The sequence below is a fragment of the Eubalaena glacialis genome, chromosome 12 (assembly GCF_028564815.1).
Source record: "Eubalaena glacialis isolate mEubGla1 chromosome 12, mEubGla1.1.hap2.+ XY, whole genome shotgun sequence".
Classification (NCBI taxonomy): Eukaryota; Metazoa; Chordata; class Mammalia; order Artiodactyla; family Balaenidae; genus Eubalaena; species Eubalaena glacialis.
Window position 1 is genome coordinate 92,749,031 of NC_083727.1, and position 26,629 is coordinate 92,775,659.

Sequence of the window (26,629 nt, forward strand, 5' to 3'; positions counted from 1 at the left end):
TGCTTGTGCATGTGGTGACTCAAATTCACCACTGTGCGTGTCCTTGAAGCTATGAGCTTTGATTTGTGGGTTACAAATAAATTTTAGTGAGGAGTTGAATTTGCAAATACGGAATCCATGAGTAATGAAGTTCGATGGTAACTATTTTCCAGTGTTGTTGTGAGGCTTAGAAGTAATTCAGGTTAAATACGTAACAACCCATACATGATGGTATTTGTGAGTCGTCCAGCAGAGAGTAGGAGCTCTGTAATGCCCTTAGTTCTGGCATTCTAACTCTTAACATAAAAGTAAAAGATGGGCCTTGCTCTCAAGCTGCTTACAACGTCATTGAAGGAAAAGATAACTCATGAATGAGGCTAGGCCGGTAATGAGGAAGAGAGATATGAATTCAGTGTCTCACTTCCAGGAACTCTCAAAACATAGAATCTGAACTGCAGCAATAAGAAAAGAATTCATGGGAGCCTTAGGCCTTGAGATAGAATTTGGAGAAACAAGCTGGGTGCAGAAAGAATAATCAAACTCCAGTCAAAACCACAGAAATGGTATGAGTGTGGCGCATTCAAAAGACCACGGTTGGTAAAAAATGGGATTCACGTTGGAAAATGTCGATCATGAAGGCAGGAGAATCAAGGCTAGAGGAGAGTTTGGATGCTATTCTCTATAAGCAAAGCTACTAAATGTGAGTACTGTTTTTGGAAAGATGGTCTGGCTGAGGTGGATAAGGGGAATTAGTGAGTAAAGGAAGACTGGGGGAAAGAAACCCACGAAAAGGCTACAACAATGACCTAGAGGTTGGAAAAAAGAAAGCATGTTTCAGTGACACTGGATCAGAAAAGCAGGCATGATCCACTTAATGGAATGAAAGGCAGGCCCCTGAGACAGCTTATATTTGGGGGTAAAGAAAGAAAAATTGGAAAGAATACATACATGGAGTATCCACAGAGACTCCTTGTTTAAAGTTGCCCTCAAACTTCCTGGATGCAAGGATTTGTCTCTTTTCAGCATCCTTTTGTTCCCTGACAAAACTTCTATTGGTCTAACTCAGTGTTTTCCGAATATTTTTAACTATGACCCACAATAAGGCACACAGTTTACATCAACATATAATTGAAAACTAGACTTTTACAAAATAATATTTCCCTTTTCTGTGGGTAATGCACTCTTGTATTTTCTATGCGTTCCTATTTGGTTATGAAAAGTCGATCATGACCCTCAAACAGGTCACCACTCAATGTTTGAAAATCACTTGTTTGTCTAACATGTTCTCTAGGCTTGGAAATTCATTTCCCAATGATTAAGATTAAATAGGAAGCTCAAAACTCAGCTTCCAATTTCTTTCTTAAAGGCAAACTACATTCTAAATAAAATTCTCAGAGTTAGGTGATCAAGAAATTACACTGAAAGCAGAGTTGGTGATTTCGGATAAGCCAAGCATCTTCTTTCCTAAAACAGTTGACGGGCAAGCATGTATGTTGGATCTTTCTCATGCTACCCACCAAGCACTAGGTGAGGATCCTTGAGTATTATTCCTCTGATGCTTTCAGTGAGAGATGCTTTTACCTTTTGTATACAAAAGAGTGGTCTGATAAATGGGGAAGCAATTATGGCTATGACAATCCAAAGCCATCATGTAATGCTGAAACTAATTCTCTCGACTAAGTAAGATCTAGTACGGACCCCTTAGGTTTGGAATTGTAGTATAACTCTAGCCTACAAGACAGTACCTTATGGCTTGAGATCCTCTGCTTAAAGAGCATTGTGCAGCAGAAGATTAATAATTTCCCGGAACGTGAGTAGGAGTGGTAGGGAAGGCAAGAGAGCGTGATGGCTCAGAGCGCCTGCTCGTGGTCAAAAGCCCGAGCTTCTGGTCAGGGCTCTGGTACTTGTTAACTCTCTGATGCTGGGCAGGTGACTGGACCTCCCTGTGTTGCCATTTCTCTTCCACTGTATTGGATGCTGGTACCCATGCACAGTGCTGATGTGAGGGTTGAGTTACTGTGTAAAACTTACACAGCACATGGCACACAGTAAAAGCTCGAGGAACATGGCGACGACCCTTATGATCCGGGAAGGTGAGATTCTGATGGAGCAAAAACACCTGGAGCATCTCCGGACCACAGGTGTCTGCTGCCACTGCAGACGTGTATTTTGCAATCGCTCCTGGGAACAAAGGAAGGTCACATATTCTTCGTGGCACTACCTATGCAAGAATGGGCCACTGCTTTTTTCCCACTCTTTTTTTTTTTTCCCACTCTTAGTAGAGGAGAAGGGCAGGGAATGTATCAAGGAGAATGGAAGTCAGAAAAGAAGTGTTAGTCCTTAAGGCAGGTACCACAAAGCCATTTCAAAGTTAGCCAGCAAGTGGATGAGAGGATGGCTTCAATCAATAGCCAGGATTCCTGGATCTGTGGGAGCCGAGTTGAGCCCAGGATGGCAACTCCCAGCTGACAATCGCTCCAAGTCACAAACGGCAGTCATTTCAATGCTTCCAGCCTGAGACGGTTCCCTATTCTTTCCCTGTGGTAGAGAGAACGTGTACAACTAAAAGCTCTTTCTAGGTAGTGTTGAGAATGTGCCCTTATTATAAGATGGAAAGAAGAAATTCAACGCCAAATACCTGCCTGAAATGGGTGAGATATTAATAAACACATCTTGCTTCACCCATCAACGTGAGTAAATCCTACCATGAACAAAATCTGGAAGATGGCTGCAGGCTGAGAGGAACTGAGGATGTCCGTAGGTGAATACAGAGTATTCACAAAGATGGGGGAGAAAAGAAGGGCGACTAAGAAGGTCAGGTGTTTGTGGCATGAAGCCTATCAACTGGCACAGGCCATGTGATGTACATGAATGACTTGGGTGGAGCTTAAGGAAAATATGATACAGCATCTGATAGGTAGTTTTGTCGTTTCAGAATCCCGCATTATCTCCATCAGAGTCAAGAAAATGTTGAGATTTGCATGCACAGAGTGTACAGGTAGTCTTCTATTGTGATTCCATTTATTATTAAATTTTTCTTTTAAAAAATTATGGGGGAATGTATCAGTTTGCAGGGCTGCCATAATAAATACCACAGACTGGGTGGTTTAAACAACAGAAGTGCACTGTCTCCCAGTTCTGGAGGCTGGAGGTCCAAGATCAAGGCGTGGGCAGGTCTGCAGGCAGCCGCCTTCTCCCTGTGGCCTCACATGGCCCTTTTCTCTGTGTGTGTCACCCCTGATGATTTTGTGTGTCCTAAATGCCTCTTCTTCCAGGAACACCTGTCAAATTGGATTAGGACCCAGCCTCTTTTTAACTTAATTACCTCTTCAAAGGCCCTGTCTTCAAATACAATCACATTCTGCAGTACCGAGGGTTAAGGGCTTCAGCATACGGATCAGGGTCAGACACAATTCAGCGCACAATAGGGGATCTTGAAGGAACTGTGAGAATTTCCCTTTAGCCAAGGAAGGTATGTGCCAGGCATCTTCCCAGGGACAGGACTGCTATGGCTCTGCCTGCAGCATCCCAGGGGTGAACCTGTGATGTGTGTGTGTTTCCTGCCCAGGTGGCCCTTCGGTGTATCAGCCAGGCCTGCCCAAATGTGGTGATCCCTTCTTACCCTGTGCCTTGTCTGGATTTGAGGAAGATTTTGCCACACTTGTTACGATGTTTTTATGACTGGCTGCTCTGCAGGATTCCCTCTTGGGAATAATTGATGAACATATTTAATCCTCTTAGCATCACTAACTGTTTTACCCTTCATTTGTAAAGCAGCACCAAGCTTGGCCCCCTAAACGCTGACAATAGACGCTGCTTCTCTCCGCTCCCCCATCCTGGTTGTCACCTGCACCTCAAAGCAGACCCACTCTCCGCTCGCTCTCTCTGGAGCCCTCCATCCTACACTTGCCCTGGAAAGACTCGTAGCATTGTGTAGAAAGTTGCCCATCCAAGCAGCTCCAAAACGCCACAGGTGGAACCGTCTTCCATCTCGGCAGAGCAGTGAGATTAGTGGGAAAGGCAGCCCGAGATTCCTGGACCCCTGTTCCATGTTGTTTCCAAAATGAGTCAGAGCTTCTGTGATATCTGTGACTAAAACGAGAAGAAAAAACAAAGATGTCCTTAAAGACTCTGGGTTTTTTTCTCCTCAACTAGTGAACGTTAGGGAATATTTGCTTCAGTAATCTGCTCTCACACCCTCTGGATCTGGCATATGACACTGGCCTGTCTGGGACAGCCCCGCCCTGTTGGCAGGAGCCCTCTGACCACAGTCTTCCAGGCTGGTGACCCAGCCTGCTGGGGACCCCACGGCTGACCTTCTGACTTGATACCCCAATCCCTTTGTCCCCCCATTGATCCTCTCGTTTTCCAGTGCATCAGTTTCTTGTCTCTGAATCATATTCTCCATATATCTTGGTCTCTGATGCCTTCCAGGGGGCGTCCTTAATTATCATCTCCTGCTTCCTGAATCCTTGAGGGTTTCTCATTGCCAATGGCCAGTTGATGTGCTTCTAGGATAGGTATTCTAGATAAAAGATTAAACCAGAGTGACGTGACTTTTTGTCCTGATCCGTTGAGAGACCACCTATTAAAAAAAATAGGCAAAGCACTCTTTAGGGATTATTTAGCTTTAAAAAATACAGTAGAACAAACCTAAGATTATTTGTGTAATAATATTCCTCTTACTCAATTTTATTTCTGTACATTTTCTTGACTGGGAGGCTAAGAAGTAGAGTCATAGCCCAATCACAGGGATTGGACATCAGTTATCCAGGCCCTAATCTGTAACCTGGGTGTGTTCCTGGTTTTGCACATCTCACGTGCAAGTGTCATCACCCAAGTGCATGGAGGCTAAAAAACTACAGGAGACCAAGGCATTGTATCTTGGACTCTCTTTGGGTTTTCACCTTGCTGCGGACTTGGTCCATCTCATCTGACTTAACCTCCCCACTGCAGAGCCCTTCTGCCTCCCTTCTTACTTCCTTATCCCTAAGCCCTCATCTCCCTCACCTGGTCCTCTTCCTGTCTATTTTATCACCAGTGTTTTAACTTTGAGTTCATCCCATTCAGCTCTGTTCCTGGTCATTTTAGTTTTTCCCCCAAAGGCTCCAGGTTTCAACTAGGATTAAGGATTCACAAGTTTTGACCTTTTGAGCTTCAGGCTTGTAGGGACAGCGGCAGCTGGGCGTCTGCTCTCAGCTCTATCCCAGGCCCCTCACGCTCGGCCGGAACAGAGCTGAGCCCACCGTGCCCGGGCACACGCAGCTCTGCTGTGTCTTCTGTGTGTTCAGCAGAGCTGTGTGTCCTCTAGGAACCAGGGTCTGGTCCCGGTTCTGCCTTCTCCCTCCGCCACCACGACACCTTGTTCCCTAATCAAGCCAGCAGACAACATGGGCTCCTTTCTGACCTCCCCATTTTCACTCTCACTCTCCTGTACTCTGTTTTCCACTCAGCAGCCAACGTTAGATTTTTATTTTTCCTGAAACTCGTGTCACATAACTATGGTGGGATCCAGGCCCCTCTCTATCTGAGCCCCTGCCTCTCTTTTTCATCCTGTATTAATATTCTCCCCCTGCCCCCTCTCTAGCTCCCTGCTCAAGGCCATGCCAGCTGCATTGCTTCCTCTCTGTGTTCCTTCGTTCCACTGTTGTTCTGGGGCTCTCTTCCTCGGGCCTGCCCATGACTGCCGCCTTCATCACTCTGTCCTCAGCTCAGACGTCACCTCCTCAGAAAGGTATTTCCTGCTGACTGTTCCTCCTGAAGCAGCCTTGTGCACACACACACACACACACACACATATACACATACACACACACACATACACACACACGTGCACACATACACATACAAACACACATACACATATATACACAAAAACACATACACACAAACACACAAGCACACGTCCACACAGATACCCATATATACACATACACATGCACATACACACATACACACACCCACATGCACACGTCCACACAGTTACACACACACATACACACACATGTACACATACACATGCATACACACATATACACACGTGCACAATTACACATACAAACACACATACACATATATACACATAAACACACATACACACGTCCACACAGATACCCACATAGACACATACACACGCACATACACACACCCACATGCACACATCCACACAGTTACACACACACCACATACACACACATACACATACACACATATACACACGTGCATACATACACATACAGACACACATACACATATATACACGTAAACACATACACACAAACACACATACACACGTCCACACAGATACCCACATATACACATACACACGCACATACACACACCCACATGCACACGTCCACACAGTCACACACACACACACACATACACACACGCACAATTACACATACAAACACACATACACATATATACACATAAACACACACAAACACACATACACACGTCCACACAGATACCCACATATACACATACACACGCACATACACACATACACACACCCACATGCACACGTCCACACAGTTACACACACACATACACACACATGTACACATACACATGCATACACACATATACACACGTGCACAATTATACATACAAACATACATACACATATATACACATAAACACACATACACACGTCCACACAGATACCCACATATACACATACACACGCACATACACACACCCACATGCACACGTCCACACAGTCACACACACACACACATATACACACACGCACAATTACACATACAAACACACATACACATATATACACATAAACACACACAAACACACATACACACGTCCACACAGATACCCACATAGACACATACACACACACATACACACACCCACATGCACACGTCCACACAGTTACACACACACACATATACACACACATACACATACACACATATACACACGTGCATACATACACATACAGACACACATACACATATATACACGTAAACACATACACACAAACACACATACACACGTCCACACAGATACCCACATACACACGCACATACACACACCCACATGCACACGTCCACACAGTCACACACACACACACATATACACACGTGCACAATTACACATACAAACACACATACACATATATACACATAAACACATAGACACAAACACAGAGATACCCACATATAAACATACACATGCACATACACACACCCACATACACATGTCCACACAGGTACACACACACACACAGGCCTCCCCTGCCCAGTCCCTCCTGGCCCCATACACTATTTTATTTTTGATTCATCACCTTAAGTCATGTTTTAAATTATCACTTATTATTAAATGTCCTTTCTTTACACACCACAGTGTAAGCTCCGTGAGGGCAGGAACCCTCGCGTGTCTTGCTCACTGTTGCGTTCCCTGCACTCAGAAAAGGGCCAAGTACACAGTAGGTGTTCAGGAAGTATTCTTGAAGGAGTGAGTGCCTTTCTGCCTCTCAAGTATCCCCTGGGTCTTTCCTCATCTCCACCCTCACGCCCACTTCTGTCCTCACTGTCTCTCACTCGGGCTCTTGGTAAACTCTCCCCGGGATGTTCCCTTCCCCAGCCTTCTTCCTCCCCAAAGCCCCCAGCTTTGCTGCCTGGAGTGTATTTTTCTCTCTCTCCCAATGCCCTCTGCTGCTGAACAAGGTAGCCCTCGCTCCATCAGGGATGGGGTCCACTGTGTTTGGCAAAGAACGAGCTGTGTGTGGAAGAGGAGACCCCTTCCTTGGGAGAGGACCAGGGCCGAACATCCTCCACTGTGTCCTCTACTTGTGAGGCCCTACCGTTTCTCAAAAGTGGGTGTCTGTGACCAGGATGGCCTTGAGACTTCAAAATGCCATTCAAATAGGGAGAGTTCGATCCCGTATTTAATCAGGATAACCAGCTTTCTGATCTGTAAAAATAAGCACCCTATCTCCTTCCCTGGACCTACAAGAACCCTGGGTATAGAGCAGAGGAAGACGTTGAAAGGAGGCCACACGTTAGGTGGGGACCGTGTATCCATGATTTTCAATTCCCCCAGTGCTTATCCCATGGTCTTCTACACAGTAGGCATGCAGTCAGTCAACTTGAAATATTTGAGTATTTACATTTTCCTATGCCTCGTGCTGTACCCTGGGGGCATGGGAGTGAACAAAATGGAAACAATCCCAACTAAATTATAAGCTGGTAGAGAAAAAGCCCTAAACTGATCATCATACAAATACATTGTAATTAGGAATTGTGATATACTTCAAAGGAAATCTACACAGTGCAACTGCAACTCCGCATGTTTGCTGCCCTGTGAGTGGCTCCCTTACAGCTGGCTGCTGCCTGCATTACATTAGGGTAAAAAAGCACTTATTCGTCCTTGGATGAGTGCACAGTAGTTTTGCTGGGTTGCTCATGCATGGATGTAGAGGCCGGGAGAGTCAGAGACCATTGTACTAATAATTCCCCAGGTACTGGGGAAAGCTGACTCTCAGAACAGAGAACAAGGGTCCCTTCTGGTCAATAGAACCTCTTCCTTCACGTCTTATTCTTGTAGGTGATTACTTCCAGGAATGGGCTGTTTCTTTTTTCCATGGATTTTTGGCAAAGCATGAATGATGACAGTATTGGTAAATGAAAAATAAAAATTTTCACTACTCAAAATCAGAAACATAAAGAGACTGTGCAGACTTTGTATACTTACAGGGTGGTGATGTGAGAAAGCCTTTCTGGGGAAATGGCATGTAAATCTAGATGTGGAGGACAAAAAAAGGGTTATTCAAGTAAAGAACAGGAAGTAAAGCAGTTGAAGAAAGGGAGCAGCATTATATAGGTCTGGAGACTGGGCAGAAACAGGTTTGGGATGCATGGAGAAGTCTGCTGAGCCTGGAGTAGAGAGCATGGGAGACAGGATCGCTCAAGAGAGAGTGGAGAGACAGGAAGGGGCTGGATCACGCTTGACCTGCAGCTGTCAACTGCTCTCTGTATTAGGGATGCATGACTGTCCTGGGCTGTGCCATTTTAATCCTAATGGTGTGTCCCTGCTTCCTTACTTAGCCTTTAAGCCTCTCTTATGATCCCTCTATATTTCAAGTCGGGACCACCACCAGTCCTGAAAGCTTTCAGTTCTCCTTATTAACTCTGTTCCTTGGGGCCTGTCTCTGCCTCTCAGTGCCCAGGCATTTGCTGCTGGGTTAGGAGGAGGAGAAGAACACGTTTCTTGTGGCTTAGATATCTCAGATCATGAGCCTAATCTCCAACTCTCTTTCAATAAGGAATTCAGCAAAAGTACATGCTAAGATGTGCTTCAATATATTTATAGAAAATTGCATACAGTCCTTGAGAAATTTGTCAAGTGGAAGCCAACCAGATATAGAACGAAGAATTACATACTTACTGCTTTTCATAAAATTGAGTGTCCTGACCGGTGTGAGGTGATACCTCATTGTAGTTTTGATTTGCATTTCTCTAATGATTAGTGATGTTGAGCTTTTCTTCATGTGCCTCTTGGCCATCTGTATGTCTTCGTTGGAGAAATGTCTATTTCGGTCTTCCGCCCATTTTTTGATTGGGTTGTTTGGTTGTTTTTTTTTTTTGATATTGAGCTCCATGAGCTGTTTGTATATTTTGGAGATTAATCCTTTGTCAGTTGCTTCATTTGTAAATATTTTCTCCCATTCTGAGGGTTGTCTTTTGTCTTGTTTATGGTTTCCTTTGCTGTGCAAAAGCTTTTAAGTTTAATTAGGTCCCATTTGTTTATTTTTGTTTTTACTTTCATTACTCTAGGAGATCTGTCATACAGAGTGAAGTAAGTCAGAAAGAGAAAAACAAATATTGTATATTAACGCATGTATGTGGAATCTAGAAAAATGGTACAGATGAACCTATTTCTAGGGCAGGAATAGAGATGCAGACGTAGAGAACAGACTTGTATAGACATATATACACTACCAGGTGTAAAATAGCTAGCTAGTGGGAACATGCTGTATAGCACAGGGAGCTCAGCTCCGTGCTCGGTGATGACCTAGAGGGGTGGGAGGGTGGGAGGGAGGTCCAAGAGGGAGAGGATATATGTACACATATAGCTGATTCACTTCGTTGTACAGCAGAAACTAACATGACATCGTAAAGCAATTATACTCCAATAAGAAAGAAAATCGAGTGTCCTTTTAGTCTCACATGGCCAAATCTAGGACTTGCACTTTGAATGGGGCAGAGGCAGCAATGCTTCTCTTTACGACATGCGTTCACTGTGCTGATTTTCATAATACTTCCTGCCGAGGAAAACCAGAGCCCTGCTTCCTGCCCATGGTGTCCCACAGCCATTTGCTCAGGGTCTCCCACGTGGTGAGTGTCTCATCATCACAACACTGAAACCCCTCCCAGCAGAGGACAGTCTTAGGAAGGAGAGCTTTCTGCTGAACAAATCACAGACCATAATGTGGCTATAAATACAAATCATGCAGCCAGTCGTGAAAAGATAACACAAAGGGAATAAAATCATAAAGCTGCCATATATTGAGCATTTAGCATGTGTCGGATACTGTGCTGAAAATTAGCTCCGAGCTTCACAGCTGCTCTGCCCTGCAGGTGTTAGCATCTCTGCCTTACAGGCTAGAGAACGTAGGCGGAGGTGGGCAACGTTAGCCCCAGTACCACACAGGTTATAAATGTTGGGGGAATTTTTAAAGCAGGTCTGCCTAGTTCAAGCTCCAAACTCAGACTCTGCCAAGGACACTCAATTTTTCAAATCAGTCTAGGCCGTAGAGATCAGGACTTGATCAAAACAAAACAGAAACCTGTCAGATGCAATTCAGGGGCTAAGGGGCTTGATCCACAAATCATCAAAAGAGAGGTCTGACCATAGGTAGCAGAGCTCTTGAAAAACTCTAGAAGTTGTGCATCTGCTGCCGTGGAAGTTGCTTTATACTTTTCTCAAAAATTCAGTCAAGTGGCCTGAAAGGTCATGAGTCCCCTCTTCAAAATGCTGTTCTGTTTTGGTTCTGCTTTGTTCCATCTGTCAGTCTGATATTTGAGCAAATGTACAAGTGAATCGATATATCGAAGTACATTTTTTTCAATGTGTGTGAGACAGATTAGAGCAGGTTCAACTCAGAGGAATGATGCTTGAGTCTTGTTGGCGAAACCGAGGTGTACTGACTTTGTGATTTCATTGTTTCCTTTAAGTTAGGACTTTATTAACCACCTTCTGTGGGCATGGCATTGCATGCAATGAGGATACACTGAGGAACAAGCAAAGCTCGGTATCCCCGTAAATGCCCCTCCCCCTCCCCCATCGGGGACGTTGAGGCTTAGCCCCTGTCCCCCTACACGAACCCACAACTGACCATTTCCAAATTCAATCCACAGGGAGACAGAAGGAGAGCTTTATTCTGTGCGGCCTTCCCATGCTCATTTAGTCAAGTATGATTTATTGGCCTTGGAAAATAGTACAACCGCCTTTCTTAGACTCTCTGCTTACTAGAATGTATATTTTAATAATCTGTAGTTTTTTATGTATGCCCTCTGGTGATTTTGAAACACCGAACTCTGAATTTATCGTTTTGATCAAGGAATCGTGTGTGCTCACTGGCCTTGACGTAGGGTGCAGAGCTGCTGACCCGCTGTCAGTAAAACACGCTTTGTGCAATGTTTTCCCAGAAACGGCGATGCATTGGCACAAATTGCTTCCCATTCTTGCGGTACCCTTGTTAGGAGCAGCATGCATTTTGCATGAGAGCAGGCAGGGGCTAGGACGCAGGCGCGGTCGTGGACCTCAGCAAGGCTGACGGCGTGAAAGGGGATGAAATCTGCAACTTTTGTCTCACTAGCACCACGTCCCCTACTGAGTTCACCAGCCACAGGCAATCGGAGAACTCCGAAGGTTAATTTTTTCTCATACGTAGAGTTACAGCTCAGTGGACAAAGCCCTTGAAATGTTATCACTCCAGCCAGGACATTTTAAGTGGAAAAAATGGCTGGTAGTACAAAAAGGTTAATCGCATTAGAAAACGGGTCTCAAACAGACTTGCCGGTTTTTTTTTTTTTTTTTCAAGAGTTGCCTAAAATATTCTGTAACTTTTATAGAGGTTGTGACTCAAAACATGTTTCAGCCGTATGATTGTCGGGAACTATTAAAATGAATAGCACAAATAGGGCAATTAAATATAGATGCTAACAGATTCAGACCCCAAGAGGAAATGAAGCTGCTTTGGTTTTTCTTCTAAAAACACGCAGGTGGATTTCTTTGGAATTAGAGTAAAGGCCTATTTTGAAAAGCTGGCTGGATAGGGAAGAAGGCTGAGGAGGCTAAACAGTTGTGACTACCTGGCCCCCAACCCCTGAAGGGAGACCTGTCCTAAGCGAAGGTATCAGCGCAAGGCGGTGGTTCCGCTCATAACATACAGACCAGCTAGAAGAGATGGGCTCTGAGGATAAAAGCAAGGGACCGCCAACCGTGTAGCTTCAGACAGATGCCAAAGCTTCACTTTACACTTCTTAGGTCTCCTGTGACCCCATGTCCCTGGCACCCTGGTTTTCCTCTCCTGGCTCACAGCGAGTGTGAGAGGATAGGAAGGTCTCTCTTTGGTGCAGATCCCTCGTGTGTGAAGTGCGTACTAACACAGACGGCGCGGATGTGTGGGAAACAAAAAGCGAACATTGAGAGGTGCCTGTCTGCCTGGAAAGGGAAAACCGAAACTCATCGCAGGCACCGCTGGAACACGTTAAAGCCAATGTGTTTCCAGCAGTTAGTTAGGGGCAAGGGGGATGACAAGGATTTGGACATCCCTGCATTTTGGCTTGCTGCAAAAGGCAGGGGAATTAAGAATGATAATTTGAAAATAGCCAAGACTTATTGAGCACTTACCATGCAGGGACTTGAAAAATTTCATGTCGTCTTTACAATAAGTAGTGGTAACCGTTAAAGTAAAAGAGCCAGGAAGGGCAGAGCCAGGATCCAACAGAGGAAGGCTTCACTGGCCTCAGCTTTGCCCGTGGCTGTGCCCTCACTGTGATGCCCTTCGACCCAGTAGTGTGAGTAGCAGTCATTCCTCACAGGGAACTGGACGACTTTCATAAGACAAACACAGGGGACTTTCTTACAGGAGCTTACAAAGAGAGCTTCTTTGTAAGGAATAATTATACGGTGGCGTGACAGAGTAGAATGCAGAGCATATAACTGTGATGGAAAGTAAGTGTTATGCCTATTCTGATGTCTTCTGAATATGTGACGTTCTCTAGAAATCCCAGAATAATGTTGCTGAGAGAGGGTCCTCAGAGATCTTCTAGAATAGCATGTTAGGGTCATCAAGCAGTATTGCAAAGTGTTTATACCCTCAGCACAGGATCAGTTCAAACAGATGTTGTTGGAAAGGATATTCCCTCATGTAACATTAAACCTTTTATCTAATTTAATTTACAGAACTTCTTTCAAATAGTTAGCAACCTTCTAGATGAAGACAACAAGGAAAAATGGGAAGATGCACAACAGGTAAAGCTGGAGTTATTTCAGAACTTAAAATGAAGTTGGTTAAATAAGGTTTCATAATATGTGAAAAAAGTAATGGCTCGCTATTCCAAGAACATAAAAGGAAAAATTTTAAGGTCATTCTAGATTATCTCGTACTAATTTTAGAGAAAACAAGTGACCTCCTTTATCATAACAATCTATGGAATCCATGATATTTGAAATGTGAAAAAACAGAGCAGGTTTAAGTAATGTTTAACTTTAAGATATTAATACATAATGACTCTATGACTTACCCATCATTTTCTTTCCAGTCTACAGACTATAGGAAAAACAGCTAATCTAAAAGGACACATTGCAAACTAAACTGTGGGAGTACTAACTAGTAAAATCATTTGTATTTACTCTGTTATGTGTAATCTGAATTATGTATACAGATGTGCATTTTGATTCAAAGCCAAGAGTTGTAAAAATGAGTTCTCATTGAAAGACATGTATTCTGCTTTTTTTCTCTTTCTGCTAAGCATGGTAACTGTAGCAAGTAGCGTTATTGGTTTAGTTATTGTTTTAAAAATGCCTGGCCCTGCCATTGTGCTATACTCACTGACACATGGTTAATACTATTTTTTCTAAATCACAGAAAAAGTGAGTTAGAAGTTAAGAAAGGGAGAATAAGCATGTTTTTAAAAATCCTGTGGAAATTTAATTTAAAAGTTTTCTACTTGACCCTTGTTAAAAATTCCACGAGAACAATGCAATATTGAAAATGAATATTTACTGAGGTTCAAGTGGACCCTCTCTCTCCCTTTCCCTTTATAATCATATTCTGGGCCTTCAGGAGTAAAGTATGCCCTTTATTTCTATTATCATAGGAACTCTATGGATAGACTCTAAAAATAGTCCAGTGTGGGACCACCTCATTATCAGGTACAAGTGCTGTGCTTCTGGCCATAGCAAGAAAAAAAAAAAATCACTCCTTAATTTAAGACACTGAATCTATCTTTTCCTACTAGTTTGAGTTATGTATTTGTCCTTGGCTTCATTCTAGAGGAGAACTTCCTTCACTCACTGTGAGAAAATGGTGTCTTTCCTTAGAATACACTGCAGAGGCTAAGCACATCTTTGTAGAGTGCTGGAGACTATTAATTATGGATATATTTAGGACAAATGTATAATACCCTATTTAAAACAAGACTGCAATCCATCAGATGATGTTATTTACTGCAAGGTCCCAACTTGAGCAATAATGAACAGTGGCAGCAGAACTTTTTGTCAATGGAAAATCCTGAATCCATAATCCACCTATTTACTTGTGATTCTGAGTTAACTATATTCTTATCTTTTAAATATTTTTCAGTAGTGATGATCCTTAATGCTTCTTTGAAGTAACTATTTGAAATAAAAGCAACTATTCTGTAGCGGTGTTTTCATAAATGCAGCCACGTGGTAAAGGAGTCTCCAAGTTTTTGGCACAAAGGGTGAACTCTTCAGAAATAAGAGCTGTTTAAAATCTACCAAAAATAATCCTTTGTCTATTTTAGAGGAATAGTCTCAACAAAATATAATATAAAGCATAGCTCTGTGTGCATTTGGAAGACTAGCTGAGTAAAATGGTGAATATTGACGTTGGAAGGGTTTTGCCATAAGAACGCACACTTTTGGACAGTAAACAGTGTCATTTCATAGTTTGTTCACTACATATAAACCCCAGTTATGAAGGATGAAACTATGTTTAGCTAAAGCATCCTACTAAAAACACAGTATACTAAAGTGAAAAACAAAGGCTGCATTCTATATAGCACTGTTTTATACACCATCACTGTAGTTGGAATGGATGGTCTCTTTCAATCACGATAATTGTGATCATCAGTATTTCCTTTTTATACTGAACACTCCTGTGTCTCTCCAGGAGTGCGTAAATTGTGGCCACTGAGCCAGATCCAGGCTGGCACCTGTTTTGTAAATAAAGTTTGGGATCATAGCCACAGTACCTATGGCTGCTATGGTACAGCAAGGACACAGCTGAGTTGTTCCAGCAGAGACCCCGTGATCCACAAAGCCACTCTCTGACCCTTTACAGAAAAAAAAAAAAAAAAAAAAAAATCAGCCCCAGCTCTACGACATTTGAAAACTGTTGGGAACATATAACTACAAACAAAATCTGCTGCCGCCCTAGAAAACCTCTCCCCAAAGTAGACAGGAAAGAAAACAGTTTTATTATTGAATAGGCATTAAGCCAGAATGTGATGTGCATCACAGGCAGTTCACTAAGAGATGCAAAGACAGAGAAATCTCACCCTTTAATACAGACAAGCGGATGTTCAACTCATTACACACGTGTTCTCGAGGTAAACGGTAGCTAGTTCTCAAGTAAGAGGACTTTAGGTAGTTCATCCTAAATGCACTGGGTCATTGGGGTGACCACCTGGTTAGTTCATTGGCTTTATCCAAAGGAAAAATGAGCTCTGATATCTTAATGACTGCGGGCAGTTTTGCAACTCGGAGAGAGGCACCTGCTTAAGTCAGGGTCTAACCCTCCCACCGCCCCTCCCACCGCACAGCAATCTGGATGATTACTTTCCTCGGAGAGACATCCCTGGGTCTTTAAGCTGGGAAGAGGCTATTTAACTTTCAAAAAGGTTTACATGCATTTCAAAGAGACAGAGAAAGCATTTAACCATTACAAGTTTTCTAAAGTAAATGCTCTTAAGGGAGGGGAACAAGGGGTTAGGGAGGGAGTCTCTTCTCTATTTTCAACAGGGAGGATTAAGCCTCTTCTTTTTAATGTGTATTTACCCACACACTACACATACTCATAGACACACACACCTACACAAAAATAGAAGAAAAAATACAGTAGCAGCAGGAAGTTTGGAGCTGATGGAAATTTCACACACATTTTTGGAATGGGGAGGAAATTTCACACACATTTTGGGAATGGAATAGGCAAGCAATAGCATTTGTCCCCAAATCTTCCTGAAATTAAAAAAAAAAATTACAACTATCTATGCCATACATTTCTAACTGTAATAACCATTGTTCATGTCTTCAACCATATGTGAGTAAATATATGATGCATTCGAGGTGTCTGATTTTTGGATGGGTGCGGCCACAAGCTCCTGTAAAATATACACACTGTGCCTGCTGGCCACCCTGCCCGATGTGTCTTTCTGCTAATCAGAGTGTCTCTCCCCCTTCTGCACAAGCCTTTGCAAATACAAAGCCATTAAAATTCTCTAATCCACTTAAATTTCTCACGGCTTGAAGCTGCAGTGGTGCTGAATGGCTAAAAGCAATGAACGTAACTTCAAAAGACTTTCTGCTTTAATCTGGTTATATAATGCAGGCTGACTTTGTCAACATGATGGGTCACACATGCTAAAATTCATCTGTCTTTTCAAATGGACCTCACATTCCAGTCACTATGAGCTATTGCCAGAATCAGGTCATCTTTAAGCAAACACTCATCTGTTTGCAGTGTATGAGGCGGATGGTGCTGGGCGTGTCTTACATATGTACATGTGAAACATCTCTACTAGAGCTGTTTTATGATCCTGCAAGTATTGCCAATGCTATTATTCATATAGCAGCTATTACAATTATTGGAAATAAATGTCTCTCCCAAGATAGTTATTTTGCAGTGAACTTAATAGTCTGTAAATATTCATGATGGCAATAATAATTATTTTTTCTCCCAGTGTTCATCGTACAGATGCTAAGTAAAAATAAATGTAAAAAGCTCCCAAATTTCAGTGTTTGTTCTATATTATATTTAAGTGAGGAAAGAAACCCATCAAAAGTAAAGACATGCTACTTCTAAGTGTACAATCTGTTAGATATTTTGAGTTTTCTTGGATTTATGAAGGATTAATCACGGCCTCATATCACCTCCAGAGTTCTTCCTGTCTGACATTTAATGTCATTCTCAACTGTTAGTTCAAAAAATATACAACTGTTAGATGGGTTAAAAAATAAATTAATAAATAAAAATTTAAAAATAAAATAAAATGATTAAAAATAATTTTTAAAAGTAAAAAAGAAAATATACAGCTGCTGCTAGTTGGAGAAATGTCTTCAAATAAATCAGAGCTCATTTATGGTCTCATTGTGTCTTTTTAAAATTCCAGTTATATATTCTATTATATAGATTTTTAAAATTCCATCTAACCTTTGCTTATTTTTGTAGATTTATCCGGGCTCAATAGAGTTAATGCAGGTGATTGAAGATTTTATACACATTGTTGGAATGGGGATGATGGACTTTCAGAATTCATACTTAATGACTGGAAATGTAGGTAAGAAATAGGATGTTTTCCCAAAATCTGACTGAATTTTTAAAAAAATTTGCAAGTATCTGAGTCATACATTTCTAAGTGTGGTACCCATTGTTCATATCTTTGAGTCTACATGAGTAATGTATTGTGGATATTTGGTGTCTGATTTTTCAATGGGCCAACCACATATGCACTATAGACACATACCTACACACACACATTCGCATGCACCTGAGTGTATTTGTATACATTTATTTAAGCCTACTTGTATTTATCTGCACACGTATATAGCAAATGTTTATTGCTATCCAATCTCATGTTGAAAATATATAGTATATACTATGTGATTATATAAAAAAATAAGTCTTCGTGGTCTCGCAAACACTGTTCATGAAGATGCCGAGTCACTTTCTTGCTAGGGGTCCCAAAGAAGTGCTGAATCTCCATAAGGGTGGGATGCTTCAGAGACCTTTAGGGGTCATTGTCACAATGCTGCTGCTGCCGAAGTTTTCTTGAGTAACTTCCAGGACACGGTGCGTCTCTCGGGTCTCTGTAGTGGATTCTGTAATGTTAGCACACGTAAAGTGAAAACATCCTTCTTCCTTTAGCTGCCTATAACATTGTCTCTTATAGGGAGGAATTACACAGAGAAGCAAAATCCACACGGCCTCATACAGTGCTACAATTATTGTACATTCAGCCAACAGCAATTATGTGAACCAAATGGCACATTTCTTTTTGTAGTTAAAAAAACTGCAAGAACAAAGAAATATTCTTCCTAAATAGTATATGCATTGAGTTGATACAGGTTTACAGTTTTATTTCTTTACAGCTTCCTCTTGTGATGTTACTATGACTCAGATTTTCTTTCATTGTCATGTTTTAGCAATCTTCATATAAAGACTACTAACTGTAGATAAAGATGTGTTTAAATCAATATCTTACCTCACATTCTTATTCAAAGGATGTTTAAGTTTTAGTTTCTAGATCAGGAAGAGACCTAACTTCATGGAGGGATTAACTAGGGGAGTTCACATGGTATAGAACGTAACATTTTTATGATTACAGCTTTGGTGGTTCGTTTTATACTTGATTTCTTTGGAAGGTCCTTTAGTCCTATAGCGACTCATTTGACTCTGAGATATATTCCGCCAGGGTGACCTCAACTTGTAACTGGTAATAGCTAACTACCGGTAATATTCTTCAGTTGAAGAGAACCTGTGTAATGGAGACCTCAAAGGTCTGCAGACGGTTCCATGCCCACATGCCATCTTCATGCAGCTTGAGGCCTTACGAGTTAGAGTTATGCCTTAATCCACTTTCCAGAGGTGGTGGAGGGCCCAGACTTTTCCCGAGAGTAGATGTCCAGCAGCTTGCGCTGGTTCAGGAATGAAGGGAGCTGTCCTTGCTATGGGCAATGAGAAGAAAAAGTGACCGAAAATAGTATCTTTATTGAAGGATGAATTCAGAAATCAGAGAAAATCCAAATTAAATGTCCATTCCAAAAGTGGCTGGGCAAAGAGAGGAAAGGTAAAATCCGTGGAAAAAGGGGGTAGCATGTTGGGCTATGAGTTTGGGGCACATGGAAGGAAAACCCTAGAGAGATTCTGGAGACACTGGTCATTCAAGATGGAACCACTCTTCTAAGGGCCTATGACTTTTTTTGGGAGGAAGGAACCAGGAAGGCTGCTATGCCAGATTGGACAGCAGTAATTTACAAGAAAAACAGAGGGGGAAAAAGCAAAGAGCTATTGTTCTCTTGATTTTTGTTAATGTTAGCACCTAATTCTAAAACACATGGCTGATTAAAAGTATTATCAGATCAAAACATGGCACTTGTTCAGAACGTGTTTGGAAAAAAACTTTAAAAACCAAAACCAATCTCAGAGTCTAGTAACTTAAATTTGAACTTAAAGTAGACTGTTTGAATAACAGCATACCAAATGCCCTATAGTACTAGTATTATTTACGACAGAAATTCCATGAATATCCATAAATTGCAAATCTTTATTCCTCTTTACCTTTCTTTTGACTTACCAAAATTGTATTTTTGAAAAATGTGTGTATTTTTTGTGTTAAAATTATGCTTTGCCTAGGTTTGCCTACTTCCTTTATCATCACTAAACTTTAAGAAGTATATTAAGCATAGTGACAAAGCAATTTAATGCTGCAAATAAAACCGATATTGTCCTATATTGTCTTCAGTCTTGTGTAAGGACAGTGTGATTGTTTGGCCTTCCGATCGCTTCACTGGTTATCCATCTAAGAAAAGGTTATATTCTGTGAATAAGTATCCCAAACATTATTACACCACCTAAAAGAGATTTTATTTATTTTGGTTTCTCCAAATACTAGCCCAGGGACTGACTTACTGTTGTTTGATGACCAGAAGAAGGTTATTCTCAATAATATTTAAGAATTTTCCAAAGTATATCCATATATTCGTCAGAATTCTCCAGAAAAACAGAACCAATAGGATATCTGTAGGTACACAGAAATCAATTTATTTTGGGAGATTGATTCATGCAATTTCAGCAGCTGAGAAGTTCCAAGATCCGTTCTGTGCAAGCTGGAGGCCCAGAAAGCTGATGGTGTCATTCTAGTACAAACCCGAAGGCTTGAGAACCAGGAAAGCCAATGGTGTTAAGTCCCACTTTGAATTCAAAGACCTAAGAATCAGGAGTGCTGATGTCCAAGGACAGGAGAAGATGGAAGTCCAGCATAAGCAGAGAGCATATGCACCCTTCCTCTGACGTTTTGTTCTATTCAGGCCCTCTGTGGATGGGACAATGCCCACCTGCATTGGTGAGTGAGAGCTTTACTCAGTCTATTGATTCAAATGCTAGTCTCTTCCAGGAATACCCTCACAGACACACCCAGAAATGTCGTTTAACCAGCCATCTGGGTATCCCTCTCCCAGTCAAGTTGACGCATAAAATTAACCATCGCAATCCACTTGTATCAAATTGGGTAATATAAATAATAATCACTTACTATTCACATTCTTCATGTTATCCAATTTGATTCTAGTATATGTAAAGCATGACTATAGTGTTGTGTCAGATATGTCCAATGTTTTTGGACAAGGACACACAGAGAGAATAATTTGCAGTGACAACTTGTAAACTGTGTGAGTTGGCATTTGTTTTATGTCCGAAGTCCAAATATTAATTATCCAACATCGAGCTTACACACACACACACACACACACACACACACACACATACACATGCTTGCAGGCTCGCAGACACACATACACACAGCATGTTAGTGATAAATAGAGACTAGGTAACTAAGAAAGTTTGTTTATTGCTTATGCCCATTTTTTTTTTTCAGTGGGTTGGAATAAGACTCCTTAACGACGGGGGTGGGTGGTGGTGTGATGAATTTGGAGATTGGGATTGACATGTATACACTAATATGTATAAAATAGATAACTCATAAGAACCTGCTGTATAAAAAAATAAATAAAATTAAATTAAAAAAAAAAAGACTCCTTAAAGAACTTCAAAAGATCATCATGTCCTATAGAGACTATGAATATTTTTTATAAAGCCTGTATGCACAGCACCTCACTTTTCGTGAATATAGATAAGCTCTTGAAGAAAGAGACAGAGTTGAATAACGGAAATAAAAGAAAGAACAGAATAAAAGAAAGACCATACAATTTAATAAGAGAGTCTCAGAACCTTTCAGATAGCTTATTTTATTTCAACTTTAAATAGTTTTGGGCTTTCTGTTTTCTGGTTCCTGGTTTTGATAGAAAGGGTTGGGAGCAGAGATGGTGCTGTTAGAATCACATACATAGCAGATAGAATACCTGAAACAATAAAGAAAAAGAAATTCTGAAAGAACCTGGCAGAGTGGAGCCCATATGGTGGGAACAGCATTATTCATCAAGATAAAAGTTTCTGTAATCTGATTAAGATGGCAAGACAATGAGTGACATGTCTTGGAAAGATTTTCTTCCCAAATAATTCAAATGAAAAGTTTTGAAGCTTCTTTTATCTGAAAAGTGTCCCTACCTGTATCAGCTTTTTTTTTTTTTTTTTTTTTTTAGAGATTGGAGTTTATTTATTTATTTATTTATTTATTTATTTATTTTTGGCTGTGTTGGGTCTTCGTTTCTGTGCGAAGGCTTTCTCTAGTTGCGGCAAGCGGGGGCCACTCTTCATCGCGGTGCGCGGGCCTCTCACTGTCGCGGCCTCTCTTGTTGCGGAGCACAAGCTCCAGACGCGCAAGCTCAGTAGTTGTGGCTCACGGGCCTAGCTGCTCCGCGGCATGTGGGATCTTCCCAGACCAGGGCTCGAACCCGTGTCCCCTGCATTGGCAGGCGGATTCTCAACCACTGCACCACCAGGGAAGCCCTGTATCAGCTTTTGATAACTGAAATGCTCTTATATGCTGACTATGAGCAGGTTGGTATAAATGTGAGCATGTTCATTGTGGGAGGGAACAGGTCCGTAGCTTTGATCAATTTCTCAAACGACTTATGACCTCAAAAATTTAACACAAGCCTTGGAAAAAAGTATTCTATGAACAAAGAAAATGTTAAACAAGCCAATGCATTTATAAAGTAATTGAATATTTTTCATATCACATATGAATATGACATTCAAAATAGACACATGATAAATTATAATGAATAAAATTTAGTGAGCACTTAGTAAACACTACTAAATAGCTTATATAATTACTCAATAAATGAATGAATATGAAAAATTGATGTGCTACAGAGAGATTTAAATTTTCAATATGCCTCAGTTTATCATAGAGTTGTATTCTACATGTTCTAAATATGCTGTACAGGCAAGTGATCTTCTTCAGTGAAAAATGTGAATTTTCAATATATTTTTAAAGTATTTATTATCGATTAGGTCAGGGGGACTATATCTTAATATTATTTAATATGAGTTCAAGTTATTTTTCTTCAACAAGAATATTTCTTGAAGAGTGTTTAAACTGACTTTCTACCCTTTCTCTTCAAACATTTTCTCTTCAGTTCTTTTCAGCCCCATTCTTCTCTCATCACTTTCCTGAAATTCCCCTCAGAAAAGCCTTCTGGAAACTCCCAATTGCCAAATTAAACCCACACTGTCTCTTAAAACTGTCCATTCTTTTAACATTTGTGTATGTATTATATTATAAAATAGAATTAAGGGATAAAAATTACTCATGACTCAGAGATATTTAGAATTTTTGGAGGCAGTAACATAAAACAAAGCAGAGTATGCACTGAAGGGGAGACAAGCACATTGTTTGAGGCCCAGCTGTTTGCAGTTCCCAAGACAGAACAGGATGTATGCGACCTCACCTGATCAGAGTGACCGGGCAAGTGCATGGATGACAGCTGCTCTACAGCGTTTGTCTAAAGTTGTGGCAGAGTGTTTTATAGTTTTTTATTATGATTTTAGTCGTCTATTTTCCATAATCACTTCAAGTAGCGTATTGTGTTTGCCTTATTTATTGGTAAGAATAGCCTATTCTTTAGAAATTAAGTGTTTTAATTTTGGACTTAAAACCTGAATTGTGTTCACCAAACTGAATTCGAGGAGAATCTGTCATGTGATGTATGTTGCAGCCCACTGACTGTGTTCAATTAAAAACAAAAAGAATTTATCTCTTACTATAAGCAAAGCCTTTCCTTAGTGATTCAGGTCATTAAATGAATAAGCTTCTCGTCTATAAAGAGTTTGCAGTCCAGTTGTGGACATAAAAGAATTACATAGATGAATAAAATACCAAGTGCACTTTGGTGTGTGTCATGGAAACCAAATGTTACAGAGATTCATTACGAGAGATGTTGTTCCATGTAAGGAACGAGAAAATGTTCTTAAAGAATAAATCATTTGGTGTAGATGTTGAAGGATGGCTGGATTGTTGACAGTCCAACCTGAGGCACAGTGAGTGGCAAGGAGATGGTGACATTCCAGAACATTCTTTTAGCAAAAACAGTATAGAGTTGTCCAAGTTGAGATAGTGCTTAGGGGATACGTGGTCTATTTTGATAAAGACACCTATGTATGGAAGTAAAGGAAATGAAATAAACTTGGAGAGGCATGCTGAGACATGGTGTAACATGATTCCCGATTCCGAAGACAATAGGGAGCTCCTAAGGCTTCATGGATGGGTGAGAGCTGTGCCTTGGAAAGACACAGGTTACAGCAGAGATAAAGTTTGTTGAGATTGAAACATATTTTAAACACAGAGACCAGAAGGCTTTTTATAATAATCTTTGCAGGAGATAATGAAGACTTGAGTTAGCAGTAGTAAGAATAGAAACCAAAATGTACTTATCAGTTTGAGACTCTGAGGGTAGAAATGATGGCATTCCGTAACTGAATGTGGTGTCAGAGAGAAGGGAGGAATTGGGATTATATTTATTCAACGAACATTTGAGAGTGTCTTTCACACATTAATGTTTAGATGCAAATCTACCCCTCAAGTGGAAAAATAAAATGTGGCCTTGGGTTTTGGTAGAGTAGTCAAACTGATGATATACCCATGGTAGTCAACTGCATACAAGTGACGGTTGAAGCCAGAAAAGCTTTTTTAATTATCAGGACAGTAATAAGAGGGGTAAGATGGAAGATGATGCCTATATTTAAAAAGAAAAAAATCCTGACTATGTGTGGTGATGGATGTTAACTAGACTTATTGTGGTCATCGTTTCACTATATATAAAAATATTGAATCATTATGTTGTGCATCTGAAACTAATGTTATATGTCAATTATATCTAAATAAAAATATCTCTATATATGACTATGGAGAGATCTCTAGGATATATTATTACCTGAAAAAGTATGTATAGTAATAAACCAAGTTAAGAAATATATTTTGTTTGCAAATAAAATTTACACATTATACTAGGAAGAGGTCATGTACATTATAGAATAAAAATCAATGTTGAGGGGAAAAAAGAAACAACAACAAAGAATTGTTACAGGTATCAGAATAAGAATAGTCAGAGGTAGTAGGTATAAGCAGTTCCTAAACAGGGCAGTAGAAAATCAGTGGCATGTAATTAATAGGAGAGAGAGAACATTTCAGAACAAATACTGTAGTTAATATCAATTGCTAATAAAGTTCAGAGTAGTGGAGTTAAGAAAAATCTTATGTGATTGCTGGTCGTAAAACATAAAAGTTCTCCAGGAAAAGTGCAGACACAATGAACAAGATCTAAATTTCCAAGCTCTTTAGGTGGTTTCAATGGATTTACCTGTAACATTTTGATACAATTATCTCTAAGGATTTAGTTTGCACAGATCAATGTTGCTACATCCACTTAACACTACCTCACAACAGTTCCTTAGGAACTCTTCAAAGTTGACAATATCAGATAAAAAAGGAATATTGTTAGGCTAAGAAAGTCTCAAGATACAGAATATTAAAGTTATTGGCTGTAAGGAATTTCAGAAGTCACCCCTATATACACCCTTAGAGATAGAATATTCTGGAAAGTATAGTTTCAGTTTTTCTCTAGTAATCCAATAAGGCCAGTGCCTTGAAAACATTAATGTTAAGACATTTTTCTCTGCCAAGCTAAATATCACTGTCTATTCTTGGTTTAGAAATATGAAACGCTGGGCTTTTCAGAATGAACATTCACACTTGGTGTTTTCTGAAATCGAATCCAAATTCAATCTTAAGAATGGCAAAATGCGATTTTGACATCTCCTTTCTCTCCACAATGCTGTCTCATCAACATCAAACCTATGTTATTTCTTACACTCACTGGTAAATTTAATCATTCCTTTAGAGAATATCTTGTTCTTCAATTGAGAAGCCCGTCTTCAATCTGATGATGTAATTATAAAAATAAAGTGGCTTCTCTTTATAAGCCTATTTTCCTTTCCATCACTGCTTCATTTTGTGGTTCATACATCTCCATCACTTGTTTAACTTCCTTTCTTTGGAAAAAAGATGCCTGTAGTGAGTTGACACCGAGCCTGAAAAATACACAATTTAACATTTTTTTGTTGTTGTTGTTTATCTGTAGCACCTGACATTGGTTCAGTCAGCTAGACTTGAGTCTGGAAGTGTCAGATTCTACCTCCTCTGCCTGGCTCACTACACTTTTTCTTGCTAGACTTGTGAAGCAAATGGTGTGTATTTCTGTAGGTCAGAAAGAACAAACTAAAAATATCTGTGTGTTTTTTTTTAAAATGATACTAACATACTGGTTCCCTTGAGAAAATAAATAGTTCAAGCAGCATTTTAAACCTATGGCTTGGAATAATATGCGTCATTGAGTTCTTTGATTATTTCTCACTTAATAGGAATTATCTCACTGCATTTTCTATGATACAGTTATTCCAAATGGTTGGGGTGGGTGCTCTGGGGAGGCTGCTGAGAAAGGGCCATACCAGACTCTTCTAGTGGTAGGAAAGACATAGTCCTTATGGGGATATGATGGGCTCCCTTCCACCCAACTGAGAACCCCATTTAGATGCTCCCTAGTGTCGGTGTAATAGTTTGGTAATAACTCATGGATTTAATTGGCTTTAAGAGGGTGCCAGGTTCTGTTTTAGGTTCTGGGGATTTCTCAGTGAACAAATCGAATGAGGCTCTTGCTCTCATGGAACTTGTGTTTTGCGGCAGGGACAGATGTCAGTCAAGCACCCTCTAACATGCCCAATGGTTCTAAGTGATGTGAAGACAAGTCATCAAGAAGGGGGACAGAGAGGGGAGAGAGGAGGCGGGGGATGGTCGGGAATAAGCGCTGGTTGAGTATATACCTGCGTGCCTTGAGCGCATGAGGCACGGTGACATGTGGGGACAGACTGTCTCCATCGGAAGGAGCCAGCACAAGGGCCATGATGCGTCCACGTGCTTGGCACCGTAGAGGCCTGGAGGAGGCCGCTGATGGTGGAGTGGCTGACGGAGGGGAGTGA

The 26,629-nt window shown here is 40.8% G+C and overlaps 1 protein-coding gene across 1 annotated transcript in view; it reads left to right on the top strand.

Moving 5' to 3' along the window:
- Positions 1-26,629, top strand: part of ADGRB3 (adhesion G protein-coupled receptor B3) — a 785,278-nt gene that overhangs the window by 374,360 nt on the left and 384,289 nt on the right. The window contains exons 11-12 of the mRNA XM_061207676.1: positions 13,414-13,482; positions 17,645-17,753. Of these exons, the coding sequence (XP_061063659.1) occupies positions 13,414-13,482; positions 17,645-17,753 (178 nt within the window). The remainder of the gene's footprint in view (positions 1-13,413; positions 13,483-17,644; positions 17,754-26,629) is intronic.